The following is a 12,500-nucleotide window of genomic DNA, read 5'->3' as shown; positions in this document are numbered from 1 at the left end:
CTGCCTCTCACTCTATCTTCCTCGCTCCCTCGCTCCCATTTTCTTCTTCATCCTCATCCTCATGTTCATCCTCATCATAGCACATTATCATTTCCTCTCACATCCTCCTTTGCCTCTTTCTCAACCTTCAACAGATCAAAGAACCACACCAAAGGAGAGAAAAGAACACAAAGATAATGCAATAGATGAAAGATATACAAGAACAGGCATAAAAGTCAACAGTAAAACGCTCCGGCAAATAACGAAATGGTCTTTGACGACGGAGACCGCACTCCATACAACGAAATGGAGGGGGATAAGACTCCGTTGATTAAAAATATGGCGAAATGAGTGACGTTCTTCAGAGAGACAAAAAAAAGGATAGATATATGAGTTGTTGCTGTTGTTTTTCCTTGTTTTTTTTCCTTTGTTGTTTTTATTTGTTTCGTTTTGTTTTCCGTGCTACCAAAATATTGCGAAACCTTCATATAACGAAAGATTGATAAATTCCAGTGATTAAGGTGGGTGAAAACAGTGGCCTTGTTCTCAAATATAATGGAGATTTGAAATATGCAGATATCTTTTTCCCCGAGTTATTTTTCGATAGGATGTATCGAAAGAAGATGGATAAAGTCTGCAGAAAAGAAGAATGCAATAATTTAAAAAGGGGGGAAAAAAAATATGAAAATATACAGAAATATATTTTGTGTATTGTTTCCTTTAATTTCCTTAGCATTTTTGTTATCAAAAGATAATGAAGTTTCATGTAACGAAACAGATTGGGCTTCAAAGTTTATTGAAAAGTGTGCACCTCTTCTAAAAGATATTGAAATACATAGGTAGGCCTATATTACTTATTTATTCCATCTTCCTGCTTGCTTCACTATCATTTTAGACTGAAATACAACGAAAAAGATTGGTACAAAATACAGTCGATGGATAGAGATAGATAGATTTTTTAAGGGGGGTAGGGTAAGAGTAAATAAAACTTCATATACCGAAGACAATGATTAACGCTGTTGCATAAAATGTTTCATAAAAAAAGTGTAGTTGCTTAGAAAGGTACTGAAAGTTTTAAAATGTATACAAAAATATAAGTCATCCATTTGTTTATCTATCTTTTTTATTTGTTTTTTATTTGTTTGTTTGACTATTTGTCTGTTTTTGAGGGTTGTGAGAGGTAAACCTTTTTAATTTGTTTATATTTTTTTTTCGGTCATTCTCCATTATCTACCCATCCATCTCGACTAACTCATTAATATATCTATTAAGCTCTGTCTGTCTGTCTGTCTGCCTATCTGTCTGTCTGTCTGTCTGTCTGTATGTATGTATGTATGTATGTTTATCTGCCTACATATCTATCTCTGCCGTGGCTTTATCTGATTGTTCATCTACCTATATATCTGCTTATGCTGCGGGTCTATCTCTGTCAGTCTATTTATCTGTCTATTTACTTATCTGTTTATGCCGTGTTAACAGTGCACAGGAACAAAGAAACAATGTCTCACAGCAAGCAAACAAAAGACAGAAATTATGATATTGATAAATGAATCTAATGAATATAAGTAAATCTAAGTAAAACACTTTCTCATTAATGCTTTATATGCTGCTGAGTGTCGTGAGTTACTTTACAAGGGAGAGTGAAAGGGTGAGGGAGAGAGGGAGAGGAAGAGGGAGAGAGAAAGGGAGACGATTACGGAGAGAGGGTAGGACAAGGGGGAGAGGGAGGCACAGAGAGGGAGTTACATAGAAGAGAAAAGGATGAGATAAGGGTAGGAGGAGGGTAGGAATGAGGGTAAAATGAATAGGGATGAGTAGGGAGGGAGGGATAGGGTAAAGGATAGGGAGGGAAGGCTAAGGAAAGAGGGAAAGGAAGAGAAGGAGAATGAAACTTGTGTGTCGAAGTCATTACCCGTTAACAGAACCGAACTGATGGCATTTCTTTGACATGTTAACGATTTTCTTTTCCCTCTGATCGCATTAGACGAGAGGAGAGAGAGAGAAAAATGTAAAATGATAATGACAACGAGAAAACGAGCTTTCTGAAAAAAAGAAGTTTTCATTCCGGAATTCAGAACTTTTTTACATTTCCTTTCAGCGTCATTGGAATCTTCGGTTCAGATGTATGTTTTATATCTTTTCTCATCTGTCTGTCTGTCTGTCTAATTTTTTTTCTCTCTCTCTCTCTCTCTCTCTCTCTCTCTCTCTCTCTCTCTCTCTCTCTCTCTCTCTCTCTCTCTCTCTCTCTCTCTCTCTCTCTCACCATCATCATCGTAATTATCATCACCATCGATTTTTTCTTTATTTTCCTCTCTCTTCCCCCCTTAACAAAACTACAATCAGCCTAACACAGCTGATATCAACAACAATAATATTCAACAACAACAATACAATTCATTAACAACAATACAACCCAACAAGAATAGCAATACAATCGACTCACTTCCTTATCACTTCTTCACCCCCCCCCCCCTTTCATCCCCTAAATAATAAAATTCCTCGATAAAGTTTGACTCAAATCTTAACTCCTCGAGATATTTTCTCACGAAAAATCAGAAGACGGAGAAGAGGAAGAAAAAATGAAAACGATCTAGCAGAGGACGAAAAGTTTATCATGCGTGAAAATGAACGCATTCACACATAAGGGCGTATTTTCCTTATGCATGACGCCTTTCCGCTTAGATTTATTCACACGCGCTCAATTATCTTATCTTGTGCTCTTGTTATTGCTGTTGTTGTTTGAATTAAAAAAAAAAAAAAAAAAAAAAAAAAAAAAAAAAAAAAAAAATTTATATTAAAATAAATTAAATAATTAATTTTTTATCTAGTTTAAACCCTTAATTTTATTAATTAATTATCTTATTTTGTTTTTATTTTTTTTTGAATAAAAAAAAAAAAAAAAAAAAATATATATTAATATATTTTTATATATATATTATAAAATATATATATATATTATTATATATATATATATATTATAATATATTATATTTATTATTATTGTTGTTATTATTATTATTATTTTTTTAAATTATTATTATTTTATTATTGTTATTATTATTATTACTGTTATTATTATTATTATTATTATCATTATTTTTATTATCATTATTATTATTATCATTATTATTATTGTCATCATTGCTATCATAACTATTATTATTACCACAATGATTGTCTTATTTTTTATTATCATAATTATAATCATTATCACTCCTATCATTAGTTGCAGTCTTCATCATCATTATCGTCATCATCTCTCACCACAGTAACGCATCAACTTAACATTTAATATCGGAGGAAAGTTTTTTTGTTTTTTAACAGATTCTGATGATAAAATAATTTCTTTTCGAACCTGATGTTTCGCTTTTCCGATAAACCGGTTTGAATAAATTGCACGGTTTTCGTTTAAGCTTTTTCGTACATAACCATCTTATAAACACGTACATGCGCACTCATAAGCACACACACAAACACACACACACACACACACACACACACACACACACACACACACACACACACACACACACACACACACACACACACACACACACTCACATAAATACACAATTAAATGGATAAAATTATATCAACTAAACGAAAGAGACAAACGACCAAACACAAAGAGAAAGAAAGAAAGAGGAAATTACAAAGACAGAAGAAAACAGTAAGAGACGGAGGGAGGAGAGAGGCGAGAGACCTTGACCTAATGAGGAGAGAGGCAAGAGTGATGCAGTAGCCCCAAAGCATATTATTTTCTCCCCACGCCGCTCGAAAACTCCCTTTCGTCACTCGAAATCTCCCTCCATCGCTCAAAACACTCCCTTCATCACCCACAAACTCTCCTACATCGCTCAAAATCTCCCTTCATCGTTCACAAATTCACTTCATCGCTCAAACAGCTCCCTTCATCGCTCACAACCTCCCCTTCACCGCTCAAAATCTCCCTCCACTCCGGCAGCGTTGAGGCCCAATGCTTAACCCCTGATTTGATGCTACAATAAATCTAGAACACCTGCACGCCCTCATGGTTCTGCCCACCCCCTCCGCCCTCCTCCCTCCGCCCTCCTCCCTCCTCTCCCTTCCTTACCCCCCTTCTCGTCCTCATGGTTCCATCACCCTCTCCCTCCTCCCTCCTCTCTCCTCACTTCAGTCTTCTTCTTCTTCTTCTCTCTCTCTCTCTCTCTCTCTCTCTCTCTTTCTCCTCTTTCTTTCCCCTCTCTCTCTCTCTCTCTCTCTTTCTCTCTTTCTCTCTCTCTCTCTCTCTCTTCTCTCTCTTCTCTCTTTTCTCTCTCTTCTCTCTCTCTCTCTCTCTCTCTCTCTCTCTCTCTCTCTCTCTCTCTCTCTCTCTCTCAGGATAACAAGACAGCAAGACTGACACTGGCAAAAAGAGTTAAAATATATAAGAAAAACGTTAAAAAGAATAACAAATAAAGAACACAAGAAGAGAGGAAAGACAGAAGAACAATTCAAAACATCAAACATGAGAGAAAATGACAAAATAACAGACAAGGGAAGGGAAGTAAAAATCAATTGAAAAAAAGTAAGAATAATTTAAAAAAATAAATAAACATCAAAACTAAGCAGAAAAAAAACTGACAAAGAAAGACAGAGAGAAACTAAGAATAAGAGCGAGAGAGACTAGAAAGTATAGCGTGGAAGGAGCGCCATGGCCCCAGGGATATCCTTTCCCCTCTCGCCTCTCGTGGAGGACATTGTTAGCCCCCTTCCAGTGCCTCCCTCTCTCCTCCTCCCTCTCTAATTCTTCTCCCTCTCTCCTTCTCTCCCCTTCTCCTTCTCCCTCCTCTCTTTCCCCTCTCTCCCTCTCTCTCCTTCTCCTTCTTCCTCTCTCCCTTTCTCCTTCTCCCTCTCTCCCTTTCTCCTTCTCCTTCTTCCTCTTTCCCTCTCTCTCTTTCCCATCTCTCTCCTTCACCGTCTCCTTCTCTCACCTTCTTCTTTTCCTTCTCTCCCCTTCTCCTTCTCCCTTTTTCCTCTCTGTCTCTCTTTCCCCATTCTCTTCTTCTCCTTCTCCCTCTTTCCCCTTCTCCTTCTCCCTCTCTTCCCTTCTCCTTCTCCCTCTCCCTCCCTCTTTTCCCTCTCTCTCCTCTTTTTCCCTTTCTCCCGTTTCATCTTCTCTCTCCTTCTCCTTCTCCTTTTCCCTCTCACTTCCTATTTCCCTCCCTCTTCTTCTTCTCCCCATCTCCTTCTCCTCTCTCTTGTTCCTTTTCCCCCTCTCTCCTCTCATCTCTTACATGATCTCCCCTATCTTCCCTCTCTCTTCTTGCCTCATTTTCCCTCTCTCCACTTGCCCCATCTCCCCACTTTCTCCTCTTTCTCATCTCTTTCCTCTTTCTCCTCTCTCTACTCTCTCTCCTCTCTCTCTCCGCTCTCTCCTCTCTCCTCTTTCCCCATCTCTCCACTCTTCCCTTCTCCTTCTCCTATTCTCCCCTTTCTCGATTCTCTCCTCCTGCCATATTTCCTCTCTCTCGCTATTCTGCCCCCATTCTCTCTGTTGTCCCCTTTTTCTCCTCACCTCTCTCCTTCCTCTTACCTCTCGTCCTCCCTTTCCCTCCCTTCCTCCTCGTCCCTTCCCCTTCCTCCTCGTCCCATTCCTACTACTACTTCTACTACTACTACTACTACTCCAACTCGTGACTCAGACTCCTACTCCTCCTCCTTCTCCTTCTCTTCCTCCTCCTCCTCCACCACCTCCTCCTCCTCCTCCTCCTCCTCCACCTCCTCCTCCACTTCCTCCTCCCCTTCCTCCACCTCCTTCTCCACTTCCTCCTCCCCTTCCTCCTCCACCACCACCACCTCCTCCTCCTCCTTCTCCTTCTCCTCCATCTTACCTTCCCCCCCATCTTTCCCTCACCCTTCCTCCTCTCCCCCTCCCTTACTTCACCCCCGCCCCTTCCCCTCCTCAACGTAATTAGTGCTTATGTAAGGAACAAAGGGAACTTACAGACCCATGGTTACGTAAGAGGAAACAACGTGCTATCGATCAAGAGCGTTCGTAAAGTCATCAGGCTGCCTTCTGTGGGTTTGTTTTCACTCCCTGGGTGGTAGAGAGATAGGGGGAGAGAGGGAGGGAGGGAGGGAGATAGGGAGGGAGAGAGAGAGGGGGGAGGGGTTGAGGGAGAGAGAGAGGGGGTGAGGGGGGAAGGAAAAGGGGGAAGAGAGAGGGGAGAAGAGAGAGGAGAGAGAGAGAAGAAGAAAAAAGAAAAGAAGAAGGGGCGGGGGAGGGATGGGGGAAAAAAAAGGGAAAAACGGAGGGGGAGGAGGGAAAAGAAAGTGGGAAGTAGAAGATAATAAGGGAAGAAAGATTAAGACTGAAAGAGAGCAGAAGAAGAAAACGAAAAAAAGAAAAAAAAAGAAGAAGAGAGAGAGAGAGAGAGAGAGAGAGAGAGAGAGAGAGAGAGAGAGAGAGAGAGAGAGAGATGAGGAAAGAGGAAGAGAAATGGAGAGGAACTGGAGGAATGAGGGAAAAATCAAATATTTTTTCATCCAACACAAATTGCCTTATGTAAATATTGATATTCATTTAACAGATGCATATGCATGAGCATTTTGGAGAGTCTATCTTAAAGTAAATTCACAAATTTTCGACTTTCGGTGACAAAAATTTCAGCCTTGCGTTTTATACGACTGTGGATCTAAGGATTTCCCTGTGTGCTTGTTTATATATGAAGGCCAAACACATACGCATGGGCACACATACGCAGACATATGTATACCCCTGTTTTTTTTTCCCTGCCTGCTTGCCTGTCTGCCTCTTTACCTGCCTGCCTGGTGCTCCTGGTGTCTTCTTTTTTTGTCTTTTTCTGTCTGTCCATCCTGTCTGTATGTTTGTCTGTCTATCTTTCTGTCTGTCTACCTGTCTGTCTGTCTGCCTTCCTGTCCGCCTACTTGCCTGCCCGTTTAACTGAGAGAGAGACAGAAAATGAATGAAAACAAGAAGGAGAGATAAAAAGATCTAAAGAGAGGAGAGAGACCCTTAATTCTAACTATCCGAATCAATAAGCTAGGGGGAAGGGGACGACTAATAACGAAAAATCACGAAAAAAGATTCCTGTTCCCCCGGCCGCCTCCCATCCGCTCGCGCAGGGACTGAGGGTGAAGGTGACTGATACAGCTGCTCCTGTTGCTTTATTATCATCATCATCATCATCATCATCATTATTATCATTATTATTATTATTATTATCATTTCTATTAAATTATCATCATCTCTTTATTTTATTATTTTCATTATTATTTTTATTTTATTATTATTTTATTTTTTTTTTTATTATTTTTTAAATTTTTATTATTTTTTATTTTTTTATTATTTTTAAATTTTATTTTTTCATTATTTTATTTTTTTATTATTATCTTATTATTATTTTTATCTCATCATCATCATTTCATTATTACCATTATCTCATCATCATCATTATCATAATTATTATTATTTTTGTTGTTGTTATTATTCTTATTATCATTATTAGTAGTAATATCATTATTATTGTTAATATTATCATTATTATTACCAATATCAATATTATTATTATTATAATCATTATTATTATTACTATTATTATTATTATTATTATTATTATTATTATTATTGTTGTTAGTATTATTATTGTTATTACTATTATTGCCGTTATTTTATTATTATTATTATTATCATTATTATTATTATTATTACTGTTGTTGTTGCTGTTTTGTTATTGTTGTTGTTGTTGTTGTTGGTGTGGTTGTTGTTGTTATTATTATTATTATTATTATTATTATTATTATTATTATCATTATTACTATTATTATTATTATTATATATTATTATTATTATTATTATTATTATTATTATTATTATTATTATCATTATTATTATTATTATTATTATTATTATTATTATTATTATCACTATGATAATATTATATTTTCATTATTTTTATCTTTTATTATTATTATCATTACCATTATTATAATATCATTACTATTATTTTTATCATTATTACTCTTATCATTATTATTATCTTTATTATTATCAATATTGTTATTATTTTCTTAATGTTATTATCATTATTATCATCATTATTATTATTATTACTATTATTATTAATACTATTATTGTTATTATTATTATTACTTTTAATTCTATTACTGTTATCATTGTTATTATTATTATCATTACTGTTGTTGTTGTTATTATTATTATTATTATTATTATTATTATTATTATTATTATTATTATTATTATTATTATTATTGTTGTTATCATTATTACTATTATCATTATTATCATTATTATTACTATTATTATTATTATTATTATTATTATTATTATTATTATTATTATTATTATTATTATATTATTATTATTATTATTATTATTACTATCACAAAAAATAGTAATAATGCCGATAATAATAATGATGATAATATTAATAATAATGACAATAATAATAATAATAATAATAATAATAATAATAATAATAATAATAATATTAATAATAATCATAATGATAATAATAATAATAATAATAATAATAATAATAATAATAATAATAATAATAATTATGATTATAATGATAATAATAATAATAAGAAGAAGAAGAAGAGCAACAACAACAACAACGTTAGCACGAGAAACACTCATCCCCCCCCCTGCCCCCAAAACTGCAAGAATCCCACACAATCGAGAGAATTTTTTTTTTTTTTTTTTCTATCTCTTTTCCATAAGTGGATTTGATTATGGTCCTTTTTTCAATCAATTAATATTCACAAATCAGATAAGTAATTTGGCATATGAATGACAAATAAATTAATTAGTAAAAGCATACATATGTTCGCTCATGTATACATTTATATGAACATAAGCATATATTGTATAGACATACATACACATTCACTATACATACACTCTCACTATCACAAATACATTACAAACACACACACACGCACACACATTACTTACTGCATACACTAACAAACACACTAAAATACACTATCCATCCACTCATAAAAAACAAACAAACCAAACATACTACAACATTACACCCAAAAATTAATAATAATAATAATAATAATAATAATAATAATAATAATAATAATAATAATAATAATAATAATAATAATATTAATAATAATAATAATAATAATAATAATAATAATATAATAATAATAATAATAATATTATAATAATAATAATAATAAATAATAAATAATAATGATAATAATAATAACAGTAATAATAACTATAATAATAACAATAACAATAATAACAATAATTATAGATACATGAAATGAAATAAATAAAAACAAAAAAAAATACATACACTCTAACAATACCAAGCACTGTACTCACCACATCGATGAGCTGAGAGAGCTTGAGCCCGAGCTTCACGGTGAGCTTCTCCGAGTTATTCGAGACGGGTCTTATGAGGCGGTTGTAGTTACTGAGGAGGTCGTCATAGAGCCGCTTGGCGTCCGGGTTGGCGACGCAGCCTGGGGGGAGGGGGAGAGAGAGAGGCGAATGAGGGGGAAATGCGACGATGGGGATTGAGAGAAAGAGGAGGAGGGGAGGGTGGGAGAGGGGGAGAGAGAGGGGGAGAGAGATGGAGATAGAGAGAGAGAGAGAGAGAGAGAGAGAGAGAGAGAGAGAGAGAAAGAGACAGAGAGAGAGACAGACAGAGAGAGAGAGAGACAGACAGACAGACAGACAGAGAAAGAGAGAGAGAGTGTGTGGTGTGTGTGTTTAATGCCAGAGTAAAATGTGTGAAAGTGTAAAAGGGAGGAGGGAGGGAAGGAAAGCTGTAGGGCAAATAGGGGGGGGGGTTATAGCTTCATGTTCTTTTTCTTTTTCAAGTAAGCTTTGGCGTCAGTAAAAAAAGGTCAGCATGCGGCCTAAGGTCATAGTTCAAGGCTACATATCATTTAAACATGATCTTGAACGAAGCATGAGAGAGAAACAGTGAATGATGAACAGTGATTTTCTGGACAATGAACAAGATTTGAATAAAAGTGAAAAATCAGATGCGTCGCGTCTAATTTCCTGCGGGTAAATAGGATCTTAACTTTGACCTTGTGGCATTGAATTGAATGGTAGGGAACGATGGATCTTCTCGTTTTATGATTTTTTCGTCATTAATTTCATTGATGTGAAATTGATATAGCTTCCTTCTTTCAGTCAATCCTTACTTAACTTACTTACTCACCTTCTCTCTCTCTCTCTCTCTCATTCTCTCTCTCTCTCTCTCTCTCTCTCTGTCTGTCTCTTTCGCATTCTCTCTCTCTCTCTATCTTCTCTCGCTCTCTCTCTTCTCTCTCTCTTCTCTCTTCTCTCATCTCTCTCTCTCTCCTCTCTTCTCTCTCTCACACTCTCACTCTCACTCTCATTCTCACTCTCACTCCCACCCTCACACTCACATTCATTCTCATATTCCCACTCGCAATCCCACTCTCTCACTCCCAGTCGCACTCTTATTCTCACTTTTCACTTTATCACATCCTACACTCACTCTCATTCCCACTTTCATTCACACTCTCACTCTCACTCTCACTCTCACTCTCGCTTTCGCTCTCACTCTGATTCTCGTCTCACTCTCACTCTCACACTCGCTCTCATTTTCCCTCTCACTTTCACTCTTATTATCGGTCTCACTCTCACTCCATTCTCGGACTCACTATCCCTCTCACCTCTCTCCCTCCACTCTCTCCTCGACTCTCCCCTCACCTCCTCTCCTCACCTCTTCCTCCCCTGACCTCCTCTCCCTCCACCTCTCTCCCTCCCCTCTCTCCCTCCTCGACCTCTCTCCTCCACTCTCTCCTCCACCTCTCCTCTCTCGCCCACCTCTCTCCTCCCCCTCTCTCCCTCTCACCCTCTCTCCCTCTCTCTCCTCACCTCCCCTCCCTCCCACCTCCTCCCTCACCACTCGTCCTCACTCTCTCCCTCCATCTCGTCCCCCCTCACTCGACCTCTCTCTCCACCTCTCTCCTCGCCTCCCATCTCCTCTCGCCTCCCCTCCCTCCACTCTCTCTCTCCTCCACTCTCTCCCTGACCCTTCCTCCTTCCGCACCTCTCACTTCTCCTCCACTCTCCTCACTCTCTCACCTCTCTCCTCACTCTCCACTCTCTACCTCACCCCCTCACCTCTCACCTCTCTCCCTCACCTCTCTCCCTCGACTCTCTCCTCCACCTCTCTCCTCGACCTCTCTTCCCTCGACCCCTCTCCCTCTTCTCACCTCTCTCCCTCTCCTCTCCTCTCTACCCTCCACCCTCCTCCCTCCCCTCACTCTCATCTCCTCTCGTACCTACCTTTCCTCCACCTCTCTCCCTCCACTCTATCTCCCTCACCTCTCTCCCTCCACTCTCTTCCCTCGACCCTCTCTCCCTCGACCTGACCTCTCTCCTCGACCTCTCTCCCTCCACCTCTCTCCCTCGACTCTCTCCCTCGGACCTCTCACCTCGACCATCTCTCCCTCGACCCTCTCTCTGCCTCGAACTCCCTCCGCCTCTCTCCCGACCTCTCTCCCTCCACTCTCGCCCTCCACCTCTCTCCCCCACCTCTCTCCCTCCACCCTCTCAAGACCTCCTTCCCTCGACCTCCTCCCCTCGACCTTCTCCTCGACCTCTCTTCCTCGTCCTCTTCCCTCCCTCGATCTCTCCCCCTCGAACCTCTTTCCCCTCCACCTCTCCCCTCGAACTCTCTCCTCGACCTCTCTCCTCGATCTCTCTCCCTCGACTCTCTCCTCGACCTCTCTCCTCGAACCTCTCTCCCTCGACCTTCCCCCTCGACTCTCTCCCTCGATCTCCTCCCTCGACCTCCTCCCTCGACCACCCCCTCCCTCGACCCCTCTCCCTCGACCTCTCTCCCCGACCTCTCTCCCTCGACCTCTCTCCTCGCCTCTCTCCCTCGAACCCCTCCCCCGCCTTTCCCCTCCACCTCTCTCCCTCCACCTCTCTCCTTCGACCTCTCTCCCTCGACCTCTCCCCCTCGACCTCTCTCCCTCGACCTCTCTTCCTCGTCCTCTCTCCCTCGATCTCTCCCCCTCGACCTCTCTCCCTCGACCTCTCTTCCTCGAATCTCTCCCTCGACCTCTCTCCCTCGACCCTCCCCCGCGACCTCTCCCTCGACTTCTTCCTCGACCTCTCTCCCTCGATCCTCCCCTCACCTCTCTCCCTCGACCTCTCCCTCGACCTCTCACACCGGAAAACCGGAAAAAAAAAAAAGGGGGGACAAAAAAAAAGGGCCCCCCCCCCCCCCCCCCCCCCTTTTTTGGGCCCCCCCCCCCCCCCCAGGGGGTTTGAAAAAAAACCCCCAAAAAAAAAAAAGGGGGAAAAAAAAACAACCCCCACCCCCAAAACCCCCCAAAAAAAAGGGGTTTTGGGTGGTTTTTTTGGGGGGGGGGGGGGGGGTTTTTTTTGGGGGTTTGGGTTTTTTCCCCTTTGGGTTTTAAAAAAAATAAAAAAAACCCCCCCCCCAAAAAAAAAAAACCCCCCCCCCCAAAAAAACCCCTAAAACCCCCCCGCCCCC

The 12,500-nt window shown here is 39.5% G+C and overlaps 1 protein-coding gene across 1 annotated transcript in view; it reads right to left on the bottom strand.

Moving 5' to 3' along the window:
* The window catches only part of LOC119570635 (acetylcholine receptor subunit alpha-like 1), a 199,911-nt gene that overhangs the window by 121,691 nt on the left and 65,720 nt on the right, over window positions 1–12,500 (bottom strand). Inside the window, exon 2 of the mRNA XM_037918295.1 lies at window positions 9,332–9,471. Within this exon, the coding sequence (XP_037774223.1) occupies window positions 9,332–9,471 (140 nt within the window). The remainder of the gene's footprint in view (window positions 1–9,331; window positions 9,472–12,500) is intronic.

The sequence above is a fragment of the Penaeus monodon genome, chromosome 4 (genome assembly GCF_015228065.2).
Source record: "Penaeus monodon isolate SGIC_2016 chromosome 4, NSTDA_Pmon_1, whole genome shotgun sequence".
NCBI classification, from domain to species: Eukaryota; Metazoa; Arthropoda; class Malacostraca; order Decapoda; family Penaeidae; genus Penaeus; species Penaeus monodon.
The sequence above is the reverse complement of the archived record's forward strand: the minus strand, read 5'-3'. Positions and strand labels throughout refer to the sequence as shown.